Source organism: Sinocyclocheilus anshuiensis, unplaced genomic scaffold (genome assembly GCF_001515605.1).
Source record: "Sinocyclocheilus anshuiensis isolate Anshui unplaced genomic scaffold, SAMN03320099.WGS_v1.1 scaffold1, whole genome shotgun sequence".
Lineage (NCBI taxonomy): Eukaryota > Metazoa > Chordata > Actinopteri > Cypriniformes > Cyprinidae > Sinocyclocheilus > Sinocyclocheilus anshuiensis.
This window is the reverse complement of record NW_015539843.1, coordinates 169,527-191,060: the sequence shown is the minus strand read 5'-3', so window position 1 is coordinate 191,060 and position 21,534 is coordinate 169,527. Positions and strand designations below refer to the sequence as shown.

Here is a 21,534-nt window from a genome sequence, read left to right as displayed (position 1 = left end):
AAAAAGTTAAGAGTAACAGGTCTTGTTTTTTGTCAGCTACGAATGAGAATCAGAATCATTAGCACGAGAAATACTTTAAGAGAGAGCACATTTCAAAAGTTAATAAGTGCACGTGCATCTTTATAAATATCCCTACATCCATGCGGTGAGACTCGGCTGACGTTGGGCGAGACTGAGGCTGTATAACACCAGCTCTGCGTGGTGAGAGCAGAAACCCAGAGGGGTCAGCCGGTTGTAGGACGTCCGCCGGATCTCTGGAAAAAGCTAGGAAATGGTTGAAGCCTCTGTGGAACACTAAAACCTGGATCCAGTCAAGGCTAAATATGCAGTGGAACGTGCTCAGGTGATCGTGTGGGGACATTTTAAGAACTTCGTGGTATTTCTATCATAATATTGAAGAAACACAAGCTTGTTTTCTATAAGTTTTCTATAAGTTATCTTGTTTTTCAAGATTTAACTGTTAGAGTAACAAGGCAAGGCTGAACTAACAGTGTAAAGTCTAAATTTGCAGGCATTTTAGAGTACAAGAGTGGCAAAGGGAAAGAAAGAGAGAGATACGGAGAGGGAAAAAAGGAGGAGGCCACACAATCCGCAGCCGTTGGCTACAACAGGATCGCTTGAGCCAGACCATCTGCTATAGACTATGTTGATTCATCTGAGAAAGCATGAGAGAGGAACGGGAAATAAAGACAGAGGGGGATGCCAGACCAACTCAAAGACACATTCAAAGAAAGATTGGAGAAGAATGAGTGACTGAGTGAGTGTTTGAATAAATGAGTGGGTGAGCAATCAATGATTGAGTAAGTAGGTGAATGAAGGTGAGATTGAATGAATGAGTCAGGGAGCGAACGAGTTAATCAACGAGTGAGCGAAAGAGTGATTTCCACAAAAATATGAAGCAGCACAGCTGTTTATATATATATATATATATATATATATATAAAAGGGATAGTTCAACCAAAAATGAAAATTCCCCTATGATTTACTCACCTTCAAGCTATCCTAGGTGTGACTTTCTTCTTTCAGATGAATACAATCTGAGTTATTTAAAAAAAATTTCCTGGCTCTTCCAAGCTTTATAATGGCATGAATGGTGAATGGTGGTTGGGGTTTTGAAGCTAAATAAAGTGCATTTTTGGGTGATCTATCCCTTTAAGCATTTAATCAGCAAATTAGAACATGATCATGATCATGTGACACTAAAGACTGGAGTAATGGCTGCTGAAAATTCAGCTTCCATCACAGGTATAAATTACATTTAAAAGTATATTAAAATAGAAAACAGTTCTTTTAAATTGTAATAATATTTCACAATAATACTAGCCTAATCACCCCTAGCCTAAATAGTCTCTTATTTTTTAAATAGGGAAATTAGTTTGGCTGTACTGCTCAGTAACTTGCAAAACAGTCTTTAAAACCAACATGAAAAATAATTGTGATAAGATTTCATTTCATTTCCCAAAAATGAAAATCTGATGTTTATCTGCTTACCCCCAGGGCATCCAAGATGTAGGTGACTTTGTTTCTTCAGTAGAACACAAACGAAGATTTTGAACTCAAACTGTTGCAGTCTGTCAGTCATTGAGATTGTAGATAGAGTGTCAATGGTCCATTTGAGAGAAAGGTGGCGGTAATGCACTTATAAGTCTGCGATCTGCCGTAAAGCAAGAAGAAGAAGACGCGTCACACGCCAGCTGTTGAGAACGCGCTCAGGACAGTTCGGACATTGTGGTGAATCAGAGGTAAAAAACGATAAAATTCTGTTCAGTTTCTTACACAAACCGATCGTTTCGTGTCTTTACACATTAATGTATTGTCACGAGCCGCAGGGTTTAATTTGGTTTTGTTTGTGTATGTCTTTTTGACTCTCAAAGTCGTGATTCCCATTCACTTCCATTATATGACTGACAGACTGCAATCTCTTTAAGTTGGTATTGAAAATTGTGTGAGCGAGGGAGTGTGTAAGCAGGCGCTTGAGTGAGTGAGTTTAGACAGGAACTGGGTGTGCGAGTTATAAAAATGGTCTGGCGGTGAGCACTGCTCATTATTGTACCTTTAAAAACCCCAACTGTACTATGTGGACAACAAAAGTACTCAGTCATCCATCAAAATGTGTGTCAGAATTGGTGAGATTTTTTACAAGTTGTATTGCCATTAGGGCTGTGTGAATCTGTGATTATATCTGAACCACAGCGGAAATACTTTCTGGTCAAAAAACTGCTCGCGGTTCAGTAATTCACCCATAAACATCTTTACTGGACACAAAACCGCATTCACATGAACACAGCACAATGGATCATCCATTGTGCTGTGTTCATGTGAATGTGGTTTTGTGTCCAGTACCATTCACCAATAATGTCCAGGCTACTTCATATACACATCGAATTTGGAGTTTCGTTGTATTAAAATGAATAAACAGCCTCTAGTAATGCCTTTGGTTAGTGTAAACATATGTGCAAGTACACGTTCACACACAGCGCGACAGATGCACGCTCGCGCTCAGTATGTGTGGCGTCTCTGTTTCGTGTCTGCTCCGCTGAAGCTTTATTAGGTTGTAAAGGCAGGGAGAGCTTGTCAGAAATCTTTTTTTTAATCCTCTTGATTTCGACACTGAGCATCGCCAGCATTCCTCATGAAATCACTCTTTCCATTTGTTCACCTCGTGCCAGTGAGAGACCAGACAGGTGAGGAGTGGAGAGGGAAGAAAAGGAGAAAAGAGATGGAAAGATGAGATGAGGTTATTGCTGCTTTTAGTTTCTCGATTGTTCCTTAGGTTGCAGTCTTTGTAGTTTATGGATGGGTCAGGATGTTTAACTAGCCATCCAACAACTGCTTAGCTTTAATATTTTAGTGGCAGCGCTTTAAAGCGCAAAACACATTGAGACACTATTTTAAGGAAAGTTGCATCTATATTCATCTCCTTTAAATTTACAAATGGACAAGTTGGTTGTTAAACAATTAAGAGTAAACTAGTCCACTGCCAGACGACAAGCTATAGCCATCAAAGCACCTGTTTTGTAACAAATCCACTGCCTTGAACAATAAATTACAATTAAAACAATATTTGTCAGACTTCAGTAATGGCTGTATTTAGTGTTCATATCTACTGCTAAAAAGTTTGATCATTATTGATCAAAATAAATGCAGCCTTAGTGAGCATAAGAAACATTTAAAAAAAATATTTTTAAAAAGAAACAAATAAAAACATTATAATAAATAAATAAATAAAATTACAGACCCCAAACTGCATGGTAGCATTTATTGCAAAGAAATGCATCTGAACGGTGTCTGTTGAACATGATCCTAAATTAACTTTATTATAAAGGGCTTACTTAAGACCAAATAGTTGACTAGTCATTCAAACTACTCCTTAAACAGTTGATTTTGAAAATATGTAGCTTTGCAAATCTCCAGTGTATTTCAAAGGCAATAAACCAACACAAATCTCGCTCTGATCACAGGGGGAATTTCCCATGAGAAGCGGCGACAACCTCCAAAAAACCACAGACAATTTATATTTAATTCACTAATGTTTAACGGTAGTTGAATCATTCTACCTAACAAGACATTGGCTAAAACACAACACAGAGACCATTATCTTAAACAGTCTTATCACTGTACTCCATCACATATGCAGTGACAGATTATTGATCTAGTGATTCAGCTCACATACATTACTCAAGAAACACTGGACTGACACTAATGCCTCTGTTCTGGACAGTCCCACACATAGGAAGCCAGTGCCCCAGGATTAATTAGACAAATCACTCAAACTATGACCAAAGGAAATTAAAATGTCTGAATAATGTGTAGCACAGACATGGAAAATAAAAAAAAATACATATATACTGGAAGTCAATGGCTACTGTTAACTGTTTGGTTCCAAATATTCAGCAGAAGAAAGTTCATACAAGGTTTGAAACAAGTGGAGGGTGAGTAAATGATGACAGAATTGTCATTTTTTGCTAAACTATCTCTTTTAGCATGTTTCTGGATTTACTCTTTTAGCAGGCTCCTTTTATTCAGCATAATGGTCTTTGTTCAAAGACACATTTCCATCAACAAACATCACCGAAATAAACATCTCTCACAAAACCATAAAAAGCCAGCAAAACAAACGTTAGTCTCTATAGTTACATGCATGCCATCATGGTTTTGATTTGGAAAGCTCTAAAAATGCTTTTAAAAGAACAATGAAAAAATAAACGACTGCTCATTTATATTGTTTTTTTTTCTTTGAGGGTATTATGCTGTATATGAGTTTCTTGTTTATTTAATGAAACAAGTCTTTGTTTAGGAGGGTTATGACAGAATGCAAAGGTTAGCAGATCTTATATAACGGTCAAGAGCATAGTGAGCTGTCAAATGTGAGTTAGCTGATGAATAACGTGTGTAACGTGGTGTGTGAAATCCAATGCTACGGTGAACTCCTTGTTTTTTTTTAGCAAATACTCTCCAAAAACATGCTGTATTGGTTGACTTGTCTACATGCCATCTGTATCCATTTTTGATGGGTTTCCCATGGAAATTTGGCAGACAGATGCATCCTCAACTGAGTCTTAGCATCTGCGCACACATGCCAAATAAACTCCTTGTTAAACCAAATCATCTTTCCCTTCTCAAAAGACCTCAAGGCTTATGGCTCCAGCATTCAGAACCACTTTTCTTTTAGAGCAAAGCTCTAGATGTTTCAGAGCTGAAAAAAAAAGTGCAAGGAATGATGCAAACCGAAATGGATTTCCATGGTTAGTCCTGGCAGTTCTGAACTCTGGGGTTCTTGTGTAACACGGCTCACCGAAAGACACAACCACAAACACAGTGACAGCAGCAACAAAAAAAAAAGAAAGAAAAAAAAAGTGGTCTTTGAAAGTTTTCCTACAACTAATTAGAATCATTTCTGTTCCGTTTAAGAAATATAAAGGGATGATTCTGGTTAGACTAAAGTCTCAGAATAAATCTATGTATCAATCAAACCTCAATGTTCAGAATACACTGTCACAAATGGCCTGAAATGTGTGGGGATGCATTAGAAATCTCATCAGTCTCTCTTCACATGCATGACACTGTTTTAAATGTCCACTTGCCATGGAAACACAAGATACTTTTTGAAAGCTTCCAAAACCATCAGATACTCTAGTAACTTAAATTAGGCCTAAAATATTGAGACAGCTATGACTGTAAAAAGTTATATTTTTTGTCAAAAACAACTTTTCTTCTTTTCTGTTGTGCATGTCTTCTCTCCTCTGGAAATGTACTTTCTCTCACCGGCTTGGTGCTGAATCTGCCAGGCCAGATCGGTCATTAATATGAATTTATGTTAATTGCATTCGGTCTAACTGATTTGCTGAAAGCCAGATGTTGGTTGATGAGTCTGAGTGCGTTTGATCAGCTCACTGCTAAATGAAATGGTTGGTTGAATTTTCTGCTTGATCCTAAAGCCGTTGTTGTACACATTTTTTTCGTCATCTTAGTCAAGCAAAATATATATTTTTTTAAAATATGTATTATCTTTCAAACATACCAAATAACTGTTATACACACAAATGCACACAAGCACCCGCACTCCTGACTGAACGCCAATATCAACAAAATGAGATGAGGATTGATGTTCTCCTACCAGCTGATGCGTGAGGACGATCCGGATGAGCGGCTCAGTGGACAGGTTGAGTGACAGGGCAGGAGAGGGTTCCACCTTCAGAGAAATAAGATGACTGGCCATCTGGATCTTATGATCTTTAAAATCCACTGCCTCATTTATCCTGCAGAGACGGACAGTCAGTTATTGTCCACACTTCAACTACTGTACAAACTCTACATAATGAGCAAAGAAAACGATGCTAATGACAGCTATCTGCAAAGAACTAATATCGTACCAATAATAACACGTAATGGTAGCATTAAGATAATAATAATCATATCTAAAGAGAACAACAGCAAGATTGTGATTTTGTTTTTACAGAACAGCTCGTTAAACAAGAGGTAATCACTGGCAGTTACATTATTCAGTTACATTGTCTGTTTTTGCTCTGCCAATGAAAATAGTTCCAAACTAAGCCACAGCAGAATTAGTCTCAGCCTCAGACGTCACAACCATGGACCGTTGGCTGAACGTCTGATGCATATGGCACACAAAATTGTTTCGAAGTCGTCATCTGATTGGTTAAATTCTACAGGATTTTCGGGAGATGTGTTTCGCGTTCTTTAATGTTCCGCCTGGAAACAAATATGCTGTGATGCCAAACCCCCCCATTGAAGAAGAAAGCCGTTTTGTTTACAACTGAATCAATGAGCGTTTATCAGGATCAACTAAACACTAGGTTTTCAAAAGTATGTGAAATATGTTCGCGGTACAGACTCTTTAAAATACGTCCAACAGTTTTACACACCGGTCTGTTATTGTGGGGACATTTCCACGCCCCTAAACATGATGCGGCACAAAACGAAACGTGATTGGTTGCTTTACCTGTCAGTCACATGGCCTCTTGGGCGGTCCTTGGCCACTCAAAGCAGCCAAGGCTCCCAGACCTTCTGCCGCCAGTCTGAATGTCTGGCTACGCGAGACTACAGCAGAATCAACTGTTCAGCATCTCAGAGCAACAGTAGTGCTGTTTGTTTTGTTCCTGCGTTAATCAGTGTTTCTAAATGTATCTGTTGAACTAATGACTTACTTACTTGATGAATGAATCAGTGTTTTTAAGTCAAGTCACATTTATTTTCATAGGGCTTTATCCTATAGAGATTGTTTCAAAGCAGCTTCATAGCATTAAACAGGAAGTAACAGAATTTGAACAAATAATTTGAATGAGTGATTTAATGACCTACAGGCTGCATCCGAAATCGCACCACTCAATATTTTAGTGAAGTATGCAATTTCGGATGCATTCACTCACTTGTTTTCTAAATGCAGGGCCAGATTTTCAAAAGAGGGCCCCCCCATAACCGCCCCCCATTGCCCATTGTACACATCTTACACTGACACCTTATTTTAAAGCAATGTTATTTAAGTATCATTCAGGTACTATTACAGTTTTTGTTAATATTTTGAATTATTTTTATAATTTCTGCTATCATTTTGATTTTAGTTAAAGTTTTAGTAATTTTATTGTTTGTTGTTGTTTTTCAATGCCTATATAGTTATTACATTTTATTTTAGTTATTTTAGAACATCAAGATAAACTAAATGAAAATGGGAAATTTTGCCTTGTCAACTAGCTAAAATAAAAGAGTTTAAGTATTTTATTTCAGTTAAAATTTATTTTATTTCAAGAAACAAAATGTTTTTTAATATTTTTAATTTTAGTTAACTAAAATAACCCTGGTTTATAAATGCCCAAACTGCCTTAATCAGAATCTACTCAGTATTTATCTTTAAATACATAAATATAAAGATATATTTACTTATTAAGCACTTTTAACATTTTTTTAAACATTTAACATTTAGACATTTAAATAACTATTTAAACGTTTAACTGTTTATTTAACTGTTGCTTTCTTGTGATTTTTAAATCATATTTAAATATTTGACGTTATTTGATAAACACCAAAGTGAATAAAAAAAAATCTGAATGGCTGTTTGAAAACATGTAAATACTGTTTGACTTCCTTTGTACAGGGGTAACAACGGTAACGGATGTATTTCTGCTGTTCCTAAAGCGCCACCTCCCGTCAGAGAGTGAGTGAACTTGCATTTTTATTCAGCCCGTCTGCTGCTTTTGTTCAAATCAATGAGAAAATCTGACTGAACTTTTACGCAGCAAACGTGCAGTGTTGTAACTGGTCGATGGAAAATAAGAAAATGTTCGTTCTAAAAATCGAAAACTATAATAAGATATCTAGAATTATTCACGTATTTTGAAGGGCCCATGATAACAATACCATTCATTTTTATTAGCCTACTGTTCTTCCATTGGCACAGCACGTCTTCACGATGCAGCAACCGCCATTTAAACAATATATTTTCAAAATCCTTGCTCACTTTCTTTGCTCTTTTTCCACTTCTCTGCAGTCAGCACTAGTTTTATAGTGCTGCCTCTTCATTTTCAAACATTAACACACGCAACTGAAACTTTATCAAAATTATTATTACTGAGCATTACTGTCTGAACCTTGACATGGGTCCCCCTGGTGGCCACGGGGCCCTATGCAACCGTGTATATCACTTATTAGGTTGGGCCGGCTCTCACTATATAAAACAGTGCTTTTGAACAAATCAGTTGAATGAATGATTCAAAGACTCACTTGTTTCCTTGCTAAATGAATCAGTGTTTTTGAACAAATCAGATGAATGAATGATTCACTGACTCACTTATAAAGACAATCTCTTGTTGCCACCTACTGGTGTAAGGAACAACACATCACTAATGCACAAACTGGCAGTCTACAATACTGTATAACTGACAGCGCATATAACATTTGTATCAATTTTATTTTGGGTTCTCATGAATGTTTAGACATCAACAAGATTTTACCCTGCAGCAGCTCTCAGCTCTGTTGGCCAGTTCAGTTACACAAAAAAGAGGCCAGCTGAGTTCCAGAGCTGTGCTAAAAAAAACAAAAAAAACAAAAAAAATTATTTGAGATAAGTACTGATCATGGCTGTGTTAAGATGGAAAGAGTGTTATCAGTCGACTTAATGGCTGGGAGTATCAGACGCAGAGGCCCAGATGAGAGAACCACAGTGATAAAGACAAGCTCGCAAGAACATGATGTACAACAGGAAACACACACACACACTTTACCTTGTTTGTAGAGGGCTGATTTTTTTGTAGTAGTTGTGCATTTTGTGGTAGAAAAGTCCCACGATCGTGGTCTGAGCTGCAGGGGGAAACATACACAAGTATTAACATTTGATCACACAGATGCATGTGTGTGTTGAAGAATGTGTTGTGCTGCCGTTGAAATGCACAGAGAGGATAGACTCATTATCACAGACACTGCATGCATTCCTCTCACTGCAGCTCTAATGGGAAAGATGTGTGTTCACACACACACGCAAGAAGAGCGCGATGAGGGACCACCACTTGTGTGAGGGGAAAATATGTTACACTCTACTTCAAAACTTTTTCAACCATTATATGATAAATACATATGGCCATTTTCATTTAAGTTCAACTTCTGTATTCGCATGAAAACACAATCATTATTATCATAATTTGACAGAAGAATTTGTGTAAATAACCTTGTAAAATAACTGTTGTATATTTGTATATATACCAACTGTTGGCAATATCATATCATCAGTGCCTGAATTAGAACCACACAATTAATTGTATAAATAATTTACATTGTGATTGGGATCAAAGTATTATTTACAGTATTACATTTAATTATACTACCATTTACAACATGCTTTTTATGCAGAAGTTGACCACAGAAACCACTTCAAGGCATTTAAATTAGTCTAGGCCAATTCTTAGCAACAACCAGTTTAAAGCAACCTGATCACAGTGGCAGATGAAAATAAATGCTGAAATCACCAGACACTCTAGAGTGCCTTTTATTTATTTTTTTGTAAATGTCTTGATTAACTGATGTCTAATAAAGCAATAAAATGATTCAGCAATTTGAGCAAGACAAAAATCGAGCAAGCAGCTGTAAATATTATTTAAATAAACAATTTATTTTATATTTTAATTTTAATTTTAGTTTTGGTTTCAGTCATTTTATTATGTGGTTTTCTCATTTTTTTAATATTTCTATTTAGTTTTTTTATTTTTATTTCAGTTTTTAGTTTTAGCAATTTTATTACTTCAACAAACATTTTTGTTGTTACATTTTTAAGTTTTTCATCTAATATTTCTATTTTATTTCAACTACCAAAATCAGTTTTTAATAGTTTTAGTTAATCAGAACAATATCAAAACAAATGAATAATCAACAATCATTTTAATTACAATCTGCTTGTGAAAAAAGCACCATAGTGGTGCTTATTTGCAGTTTTGGTTACTGTGAAACATGCTGAGAACTGCTGCAACTTATTAGTGTTTTTACAGGTGTTAATGGACCGAATATGCAATATCACTGTGCCCAAACTAACTCTTCTGAGTTGGGCTTCAGATGAGCTCTGGGCCAATAACCTCACAAACCAATGGGCAAAATCTCTCTACAAATGTTTTTATTAAGACTAAAAGAAACTTGGCCCAGCGGAAATACAGAGTGTTTCAATGCGCTCCTTCTCTCGCAGCCTTTAATTGGCATATAAAAGCTCTGCTAGTTTCTGTTAATGAAGTGTACCATATGTCCGGCAGCACAGGAGAAGGGGTTCAGTGGCACATGAATGCCAGTGCTAGCGTTTATGTGCCATTTCTGACAATAGAGCTTTAATAGATTATTAAAACTGTTTATAATGAACGGAGCGGGGCTCAGGTTCAGCACCGTGCCAGAGGAGCTGAGGGGAGCTGACCCCAAAACGGTGTCAAACAAACAAAACGTTTAATGCCCTCATAATTACCGCCGCCACATGGGAAACATTGCAACTCTCATTCTTCAACTATAGCTCGCATTTATACATTAAAAAAGGCAAGCGCACACACTTTCTCTGTTTTTAATGAAACTCTCCTTGAGGGACTTGTGTGATTGGCAGTTTTCGTCAGAGAGCAGCAGGAAGTCATCAGAGTTGATTGCACTGTACTCTTCAACCATAAACAACAAATAAACAGACAACAAATAAATGTCCCTCATCCTCCTCTTATGAAAACAATGTGTTCTTTCACCCCAGCCTGAGGTGTCCAAGAGCAATGAGAAGTGTGTGCGCACATTTACTCATAATCAGGGTTTAAATTGGGTAGGAATGATTCAGAACAACAACCTTCTATTCAAAAAAGAAAATATGATTGGCAGTTTGTTTAGCAGTCCATTCCATTTCATATGTCTACGCTCCAGTCCAAGTTTTGTTTGTTCCATTATGCACATTATGGCTAAATTGTGGTTAAGCGAGTGGAAAAGCATTAAAGTTTGCTACTTTAAGCATGATTTATCACATTAGTCAGTAGCGGATGGCATAGGCGACATAGACAGGCACTGTTCTCCATGACGGCACAGGACAACCTGCACCCTGGTCTGGTGAAATCACTAAATAAAATAAAATAAAATGTGCCTACTCCAGTAATAAACAATCATTAACATAAAGCTGCGGGATCGGGACATGGATCAACACCAGTTTTTAGGGTTTTGTGCTTTGAGACATGTGCATACTCACACTGCATTGTGAGGGCCTCTCCTGGTACTGAGATGTAACTTTTCCCTTGTGTGACATTAAAAAAAAAAAAAAAAAAAGATGGGTCACCGTTCACAGTATACTCTTTGTTACTGCATCACTTACTAGAAAGTCAAAAGGACCAGCATTTTGGTACCAAGTCGGTACCAGAGGTGGTACTGAGTACTGAATGGAATTTCAAACTGTGTGATTTCAATCTGAAAGGCAGTTTGTTACAAAATCTCACATACATTTCTCTGTGACAAGTGGCTACACGTGTGTACATTTTTAATATAAACACAGTCAACACTGTTTACTTCAACTTTATATCAGCTCTGTTGTTTGTAATTTGTAACTTATTTTTATTACAGACCGTTTACATGTCTTGAATAATTGTCTGATTAACTTGAAGCAATTTTTACTTAATTGAAAAAAAAATGTGAAAGCTACATTGAATTTGTTTTATAAAAAATGACAGCAAAGACATTATTAATATTACAAATGATTTTTATTTTAAATAAATGAATCAAATCATCAAATAATCCTGAAATAATGTATCATGGTTTCCACAAAAATATTAAGAACCACAACCGTTTTTTTCACAATATATTTCACAATATTTTTAACAAAAAAAAAATGCTAAAAATAACTTAATAATAACTTAAAATTCAATTAAATTAAAGTTTATTTGTATAGCGCTTTTCACAATACAAATCGTTGCAAAGCAACTTTACAGAAAATTAAGTTTCTACAATATATTTAGTAGTAGCTTAGTAGTGACTATCAGTTAAAGGGGTCATATGATGCTTTTTTAAAGATCATTATTTTGTGTATTTGGTGTAACAGAATATGTTGACATGCTTTAACGTTCAGAAAACACATAATTTTACTTTTAAAACACATAACTATATGCCCCGCCTCTCTCAAACGCCTCTCTCTCTCTCTCTCTCTCTCTCACACACACACACATGCGCGTGCGCGCGCACACACACACACACACGATGCGCAAAACTCATTTGACGCATTTGAACAGTCAATAGCAAATACTTAAACTAGTAACAAAACTCACATTTTAAGTGGAATTGTCACATTTCAATTCAATTCAATTCAATTCAATTCAGTTCAACTTTATTTTTATAGCCCTTTTTACGATACAAATCGTTTACAGAAAATTAAGTTTCCACTAATATAGCTTATCAGTGGTGACTGTCATGTGGGAAAATCAATTAAAGACGTAATCAAACAGACGATGAACACTATTAACAGCAATTATTATATGATGTAATCAAACCAGTAATTCTGTATGTTGTTTTGTTTCTTAAAATAAAGAATCAACAGTATTATCACTTTTCTGGTGATATTAAAACTGGCACAGAATTGTGAAATTATCTGGTACACTAATGGTACAGTACAGTACAGTACAGTACAGTATATGCTATTAAAATTTGGTATCGTGACAATGCTATTGTAACCAATTTCTGTTACGGTCTAAGTTAGTCTAGGGAAGACCGCAACAGAAAATAAATGGTTGGTGGTGAGACGCTGTGCGACGGCAGAGAAAACGCTGTCTCCAGACCCAGAAAAGCTACAATAACCCAAACAACCACGGTCAAAACATTTCATGTTTTTTTTTTTTCAAAAGACAAGATAGACATGCACATTTGTGTTTGATTCCTTAATTTGTAGCACTTCTGACTACTTAAAATCATTATGAACATAAATCAACTTGTTCCAACAGTTTCTAATATATGTTAAAACATTTATCACATCTTGGAATAACATAAAATTGTAAAATATGGCTGTTTAGCTTTTTCAACTCATGTTTCATATCTCAAACTTCAAATTCCTTAACTCAGGCCTAATTGTACACTGTGACACACACCCTGTATGCTGCATTCATGCATGTGTATTAGGTATGCGTTCCCCTTTGAGCATACTTGGACATACTCCACATACTTCAAGCCAGAGGAAGTGTGAATTTCTAAGAACAGATATTCTAGAAATGAAAGTTTGAAGAAGTGTTTTGGAGTGTGTACTGACCTGCTACAGAGCTCTTGCCCCCTATGGCCAAAGGAGCCTCTGCGTCTGGGCTGGACCGAAGCTTGGAGACCATATGCACCATCACTTTATCCACAGTCTCCACCAGCCCACTGACCACTGGACTCCACTGTTTACCATGATAAAAGACAAGTCCAAAGTATATTACAAACCTGATGATTCTTTCAGCTACCAATAGGTTTGTAGTACCTTCAGCTCCATTTAACACATTCTTTCAGTTCTACATACAGTATGTTCCCTCAAAGGAACCACTGAAATGTGTAAAAAGTCTGCAGATTCATCTGGACCTACTTATGAATGAATGGACTGATAGAATCTTTATATCTTTGCAATCATCAATCTATCCATTAAACGTACCTCATCATTTTCTCTCCAGTCGCTGGCAATTATGACCTCATCCACACTTTTCAGTAGAGACTAAAACACATAGAGCAGAATGATGCATAGTTAAAAACTTGTGTGTGTGTGTTAAGTCTAAAAGAAACAGTGAAGATGCTTCTATTTTTCTTTTTTCCCCCCACTGTGATTTACAATTCTGTTCACAAATTTGGGGTCAGTAAGTTTTTTTAAAAATATGTTTGTAAGAAGTATCTTATGCTCACCAAGGCTGCATTCACTGTTTGATTAAAAATACAGTAAAAACAGTAATATTGCAGTAATATTGTCTATAACAATAATCACACAATCAATGTCACAAATGTACTTATTTTCATAAAGACCTAAAAATAATGCAGATTCTGAAATAATTATTTTCTTTTATCTCAATGTTTCTTTATGATTTCCAAAACCCTCAAACGTCCTATCTTCACCTGTGTAAGATTGTTGGCTGTTTCCTGAGGTATAGTGTTGTTTGGAAAGTTAAATGATAGAGACTGAAGGAGGTCGAGCGTTTGTAACCGCATGGGGTCCTGAAGTCTCTGAACTTCCTCTGTCAGGTTTGTGGAAGTAGGTCGGGGGATCTCTGTGGTTCTCTGTAACACACACAAAAATATCTGCTATATACAGTATGTGTCAACAGCACTCCATAAAATGACCCACAATCACATGTAATGGCTCTGTGTGGCTTGGACTTGACATTCAAAATATAAATGCGTTTTTGTGGTTTCCCATAACCTAATATAATAATTTCAACACGCATCAGAATCACTGGCGCTTACAGTACAGCTGAAATTATTTAATTAAATCTCATTCTCAAAGGATTTGTGAATGTCAATGTCAACAGCAAAGCTGAATGCCAGTCTGACTTGAACTTTCCAAAGAAGTCTGAAGAAAGAACCTCCAAACTAATTGCTTAAAGTCTCATTTTTTCATCCATACCCTATAAGAGGCCATTACGGAAAATCTTCTCTTCTACTTGACCTCCTTACTCAATAACAGCCAGTGTTGTCATTTGCGTGAATGCTCAAACTCTGATTTCTTTCCATTTCCTCAGAGTCTGGGGGGAAACACTAGTTCCGAAAGAGCTGAATTTGTTTGTGTTTACAGCTTCGGCCTCCACCTCATTTCCTGCTGTGCTCTTGTACGTCTGCCAAGGGTGTGTGCGTCTATACACACATGGACGGTCCCAGAGCGACGTCTGCATCAGCTTCATAACACCTAATCATCCAAGGGTGTGTGAGGTGTAGTCTGGGAGGCCCTAATCATGTGTATGTGTGTGTTTGTCTGTGTTCGTCCACTCCATTTAATTACTGCGCAGAGAAGAATCCGAGCAGACAGACTGAGAGCCTGTAAAAGGAGGTGTGTCAAACACCGCTGAGAGCCTTTAGAGGATATGTCAGTGTCTTGAATGGCCAACTTAATTTACTAGCATTCAAATGAAGTCAACAGTCTGAGTGTACTGCACTCGGTGACTGCTGTTCTCCATATGCTCACATTTACACCGCGGCGTCTGTGGCCATTGCATTCGTGCCTCACATCTTTTCCGACATTTCACATGACACATCATTCAAGTTTAAGTTCAACTTAAAAAAAAAATAGCCCTAGAATTTTTATTATTTTTTAATTCACTGCCCTATGTTACAAGTTTTAAAATGTAAAAACACATTCTGTATGAATAGCATCTAAGAAAAGTAGGTGGATTGCCTTGAAAAGTGTTTGTTTGAGCAGCTCAGCTAACAAAATTGGCTCAACCAATGGCGTAAGTTTGAGGCGGGACTAACTCTGTTTGCTTGACCAATGGCAGACTGGGTGATGGTTTGGGACAGGGTTATTATCATAACTAAAATAAAATACAATATAAACAAATGAAACTTATTTCAGCTAGTTGCCAAGGCAACATTTCTAATTGTTGTTTAGTTTAAATTAAAGTGAAACTAACTGAAACTTAATATAGACATATTTAAAAAATGATCAAAATGATAAAAACACAACAAAATGACCAAAAAATGTAAAATTTAAAATGAAAAATAAATTATAAAAATATAATCTAATTCAAAATACTAGCAAAAACTATAATAGCATATCAGTGACACTAAAATAACACTGACTCAGGAATGATTTTTTTGCAATTAACTGACAGTGGTGACGTATAAATAAATCACATACATACCCTTCAAGGGTTATGAAGTGTATTTTGGGGGGATTAGTTGGTATTTTGCTTAAATAAACTCATGAATCTTAAATTCCAAAAACGGACTTCACTGCAGTTAATCTAGCCAGGCTGGGATGGTTTCGATTAAGGCTGATGAGTGAGAAATCCTGCCTTGTACTTGTGGTCGTTTCAGTGAGCTCAATTAATCAAACTAACAGAAACCAAAAACAAATATGTTTCGTAATTAGATACTGGCGAATTCACCGCAAGAACTTATTTCTTACTTTTACTGAGAGGGAAGAGAGACAGGTTAGTGCTTACCCTCATTACAGATGTGTTTGCATTTATGTACATTAGTCAAACAAAATGACTGCCCTCAAAGTTTCAGTGTTTTTTTGGGAATATTCTAATGAGTGCTCCTGCCATGTGAAATCTCCTAGATAACCCTGGAATTTGGAGTAATATGTGATGAAGTTGTATTTCTGCTGTTATCTTTCTATACTCCTCTGGTTCGAGAGACTACAGTCCTAACTCACAGAAACAGATTCAGAAAGTGCAACGGGTGACCTCAGGTCAGAAGAATTTACCTTTAACTGAGTATCTGTTGCAGCAGTGACATTGATGGATGCTTCGGTTGGGAAGGTGGACATCACATTCTCACCTGTGGTGACAAAAATAAATGAAATGCTGTGCAAAGAAAACAGATATGAATAATAAATAAAATTAAATGTATGATTAAAAATGGGTAAAATTATCAAATATTTGATATTTCTAATATTTATTTGATTAAATAAAAAAAATAAGAATAAAAAAGAAATAATAATTGAATGATGTAATAATAATTATTTATATGACATCAAAGCTATGCACAGAAGCTATGAACTAAAGAGCTCTGAACAAGTTCTCTTCATCTCATGGAACTAATAGTTCACACCTGCTGGAAAGGCACGTGATACCTTTCCCTGAACGCACATGTCGGTTGCATTGAGGCTGGTTTATAGGGCCCCTGGAAAAGCAGCTCTCTAATGACTCTGTACTATGCCCCTCATTAGAGCCTATTAAAGCTGGACGTGAGCAAAACAACAGTAGATTTTCTCTTCTTCAACAACAACATGTTTTTTTTATCATTAACAAAAGGTCTTTATCCCTAACAGTGGCTAACAATCAGTGCTGTGAGAGGATATATTTCAGTTTCTAAAGTGGTGGCCAATACCTCCTCCAGAGTGCCAACATCGACCTACATAATCACTATCATCCCTCTTTAAAGAGCCATGGATCCATATTTGTTCAAATGCCAGTATGGATGTTTATGGAACTGAATTGTAAAGTTGCACCATAAAAGTTTCAATAATTTACTTACAACAAAATTGTTGAGGTATAAATTTATTTTAAAGGGGTCATATGATGTTGCTAAAAAGAACATTATTTGGTGTAATGAAATGTGTTTATGTGGTTTAAGGTTCAAAAAACACATTATTTTCTACATACTGTACATTATTGTTTCTCCTCTATGCCCCTACACTGCTCAAAACTCGCGTTTGAATCATTAGTGGCAATTCTTTATATATAAAAAACGTACTTACAGTCTGTGAGTCAGAACAGCCGGCATTGTAGTCTACTCTCCCAGGATCAGTAAACAGTCCTCCATAAAATGTGATGCACACATCTGAATATTTGGGTTGAACTGTTCTGGAACAGTGTTGTAGATACAACTTAACCACTGATTTCTAGTCGTGTCCTCTTTTGGAAGACCAAACAAAGTAGTTTCGCTTTCACAACGAAATACAGCGTCATACACGGCGGGCTTGAGTGAGCGGCGAACCACATGTGACGACCCCGGGCTGGACTCTGCTTCGTCCACGGTGAAAGCTGATCCTGCGATCCACAGCGCGAAGTTGATGTATTCCTTCAGCGACCAGCACGGATCAGCTCTAGGCATGACGAAGCGGATATCGTCCTCTTTTGGAAGGCCAAACAAAGTAGTTTCGCTTTCACAACGAAACACAGCGTCTTCACGACACGGCGGCGGCAACAATACTACAGTGAGAATAAAAGTTACGCCTTCTTTCTTTGCGTGAACATTTGGGCGGCGTTATGCAAATCTTCCCACATAGTGAGGTAGACATGTGGGGGCGTGTTAGAACAAGCCGTTTTAGGTAGCGTGGCTGACTCTTAACTTTTATAAAGAATATCTCTTTGGATTTGAGACTTTAGTCTTTGCAACTTTACAGATCTTCTTTATGCACCAAGAGCTTGTAACACTCCAAAGAGAAAGGAAAACATGAAATCGCATCATATGACCCCTTTAAAATTAAGGTATTGGAGACAGGGTACTGAATTTTAGCATGATTTTACATTTTACATGTACACATTTGGCAGATGCTTTTATTCAATGTGACTTACGCTGGATCCAAAGTATTTATTTTTGGATATTACTGTTTTAGAAATACATGCTTAAAAGAGGAAGAAATAAACTATTCACCAATTTTAATTCTCCAGTAAATGTATTTTGTTTTAAGGATGTTTAAATATTTACTGGAAAACAGACAAAAATACTGACAATGCATCACTCCAGGTCTGACCTTAAACGACCAGTTCAGTATTGTACTTAATTTAATTACATTTTATTAAAATATAATCTTCGTATGGTAATGGAAAGGCATAACTTCAAGCATTTTGTGTTGTCTGGTCTAAAAGGTCAAGGTTTGTCTCATTAGCATGGCCCTGTTAGCCCTTGCTGGAAGATTCTCTACCTACACCATTATGGTGGGCATTTGCCAACCGGCATTGAGATGAATGGGAATGTTAATGGACAGCAATCTCCAGGTGTTAAAGACCTCATTGGTCTGCTCTCTGATACTGATGAAGATGGAAACCATTTGTTAAATTTATCTTTGCCACACTAAAGCATCTTGCCTGCAAGAAACTCCAACCAACTGCCCAGACGAGGTTCCAAACACTTGCAGTTGAAAAGAAAACAAAACCCTGATATAAAACTCGTCCCGCCGCCACATACATATAAGGTTAAGATATGCGCAGTTACAACCAAAGCCATCAAAGCGGCCTTTGAGGACACATACGCAAGAACAAACATTTAATGGTATTTCAACAGTGCATTTCAATGTGGTTCGTTTTGAGGACTGGTGGAATGTGGACCAGTGTCTCTGAAGGAAATTGTCTTCAAATGCTTCTTCCTCTCTATAATAACCTGCATGCAGGGTAATGACTCCAAAAATGGCAAAAAACAAACAAAGCGGCAACATCACAGATGTTTCTTATCCATACAGTCAAAAGAACATTCTGAAATCCACTTTTTGGCCATGATCTCCACCAATGGCACTTCAAAGTACACTTTTTTTTCTTTGTATTAATCTAGATCACGGACTACCATTCAAAAGTTTGGGATTGGAAAGTGTTTTTTAAAGTGTTTTTGAAAGTAGTCTCTTATGCTCACCAAGACTTTACTTGTATTTGCATTTATTTGATCAAAAATACAGTAAAACAGTAATATTGGGGACTATTATTTCAATTAGAAAATGTTTTCTATTTTAATATATTTTAAAATGTAATTTAATCCTATAATGGAAACGCATTATTCCAGTCTTCAGTGTCACATGATCCTTTAGAAATCATTCTAATATGCTGATTTGGAGCTTAAGAAACATTTCTTATTTTGTTATGTTATCAGTATTGAAAACAGTTGTGCTGCCTAATATATATATTTTTTCTGGAAAACATGATGTGAACAGGTTTGTTAAAGAATTTTTAATGAATGGAAAGCACACATCTTAAATAAAAATCTTACATTATAAGCAACATTATAAGTACTGTATGTTCACTGTCACTTTTGATTATGCATCCTTGCTGAATAAAAAACCTTACTGACCCCTACTGTATTAAAAATATTAATAATTATTTAATCTCTGCTCACAAAACATCAACTCAAGTGGGATTTATTTTATTTTATCTTTAAGGTTTTTATTAAAAAAAACAGTTTTGTGTGCATATACTACTTTAATAAAGTTGAATGTTTTCTATATTCAATGCAATAACAAAAAATCATACATTTAAGCATTGCTTAATTCTTTTAATTGTTCAGTGGCTTAATTGCTATTGTACTTCAAATGAATAAAGACAGACAGAATTAACCAGGAATATTCAATATATTGAAAAACATGGGGTGCTGCCATCTGCTAAAAGGCAAGTTGGGACAAGCCAGAGACAACAAAGATCAAGTGCAGCTAATTTGGGAAGCCCTGACAACAACGGCAATGGCTGACAACTGCAGAGAAGCACATGGTTGGGACAAGTGAAGGCTGCCACAGAGAAAATAAACGTATAGATAAATGAAATGATAATGACAGCAGATTTGAGTCACAATGAGCTCCATAATAACTTACCAGTGGCTGCTTTGTAGTACATCCAGATATCCTGAGGGGACAAGGCCCTCTCCCAAATCACAAACTCATCAAAGGCCCCTGTGGCATAGTGGTTGTAATTCACATTGTTTCCTGTGCCAATGACCAGGTCAGCATAGGGATCGCCATAGTTATGAGAAATATTTCCTGTGGGGTCTCCGACGCTGAATGTCCCATTAATGTAGACCTTTAACCCCTCCAACTGGGTCCATGTGAAGAGCACGTGTGTCCAGTAGGGCCCTAGATAAAGACAGAGATGACAGGAGAGAGAAAGCCAGCAAATGAAATTTCAAACAAGTATACACAGATTTCATGTTTTGACTGTTTGGAAATAAAGATAATGGTAATATTATTTCCAGATCTACTCATAGTGTCTGGGTCCATAAAACGCAAGTTTAGATTGAACAGAGACTAAGAGCTGAAGACAGCATGCGAATGGATTTCATCAGCTTATAATGAAGCCAATAAAACATGGTATACAGAAACTCTGAGCTGAACTGTCAATGGCTCATTTCATCTGTCCAGGGATAAAATAGCACATGGACATCATCCCACTCAGTACGTAATGTTAATGTCTCTCTTTTCGAGGAATTGGTTTATACTTTGGTAATACACGTTTTAGTCTTAGGGACAAAACTTGGGTATCTTGTTCATTTTCTGACTTTATCCTAGAGGCTGCATTTATTTGATGAAAAAACAGTAAAAACTGTTATACTGTGAAATACTATTACAATTTAATAACTGCTTTCTATTTGAATATTTTAAAATGTATTCCTGTGATTGCAAAGCTGAATTTTCAGCAGCCATTACTCTTCAGTGTCACATGATCCTTCAGAAATCATTCTAATATGATGACATTATTATGATTCTAATATGATGACATTATTATGTTGAAAACAGTTGTGCTGCTTAATATTTTTGTGGAAACTGTGATACATAGTTTCAGGATTCTTTGATGAGTAGAAAGTTCAAAAGAACAGCATTTATTCAAAAAAGAATTGTTACTAAGAATAGAAATGTCTTTGCTGTCACTTTTTTAACAATTTAATGCGTTGTTGCTTCACAGATGTATTTAAATATATATATATATATATACACACACAAACAATATTGATAATGTGACATCTGCAACACTGCTCTCATGAAGTATCAATAAGGTGGAAAAACTTGCTTAAAGAAATAAAACAATCAAAATGTACTTTCTTAATACTCATTCCTAGTCCTGTGCATGATTCAGTAATACGTTACCTAAGCAAAAAAAGGATATATTCATGATCTTTCATCAACATGCCCCCCCAAACCCCGCATTTTATATATATATATATATATATATA

The 21,534-nt window shown here is 36.3% G+C and overlaps 2 protein-coding genes across 2 annotated transcripts in view; both read right to left on the bottom strand.

Moving 5' to 3' along the window:
- LOC107684517 (adhesion G-protein coupled receptor D1-like) overlaps window positions 1-11,242 on the bottom strand; it is a 29,574-nt gene extending 18,332 nt beyond the window's left edge. Inside the window, exons 1-3 of the mRNA XM_016480790.1 lie at window positions 11,198-11,242; window positions 8,739-8,814; window positions 5,618-5,759 (exon numbers count right to left, since the gene is read on the bottom strand). Coding sequence (XP_016336276.1) covers window positions 5,618-5,759; window positions 8,739-8,814; window positions 11,198-11,204 — 225 coding nt within the window. The 5' untranslated portion in view covers window positions 11,205-11,242. The remainder of the gene's footprint in view (window positions 1-5,617; window positions 5,760-8,738; window positions 8,815-11,197) is intronic.
- Window positions 11,243-13,190: 1,948 nt separating this feature from the next.
- Window positions 13,191-21,534, bottom strand: part of LOC107684512 (adhesion G-protein coupled receptor D1-like) — a 14,079-nt gene continuing 5,735 nt past the window's right edge. Inside the window, exons 6-10 of the mRNA XM_016480784.1 lie at window positions 20,183-20,440; window positions 16,370-16,443; window positions 14,062-14,223; window positions 13,610-13,669; window positions 13,191-13,361 (exon numbers count right to left, since the gene is read on the bottom strand). Of these exons, the coding sequence (XP_016336270.1) occupies window positions 13,191-13,361; window positions 13,610-13,669; window positions 14,062-14,223; window positions 16,370-16,443; window positions 20,183-20,440 (725 nt within the window). The remainder of the gene's footprint in view (window positions 13,362-13,609; window positions 13,670-14,061; window positions 14,224-16,369; window positions 16,444-20,182; window positions 20,441-21,534) is intronic.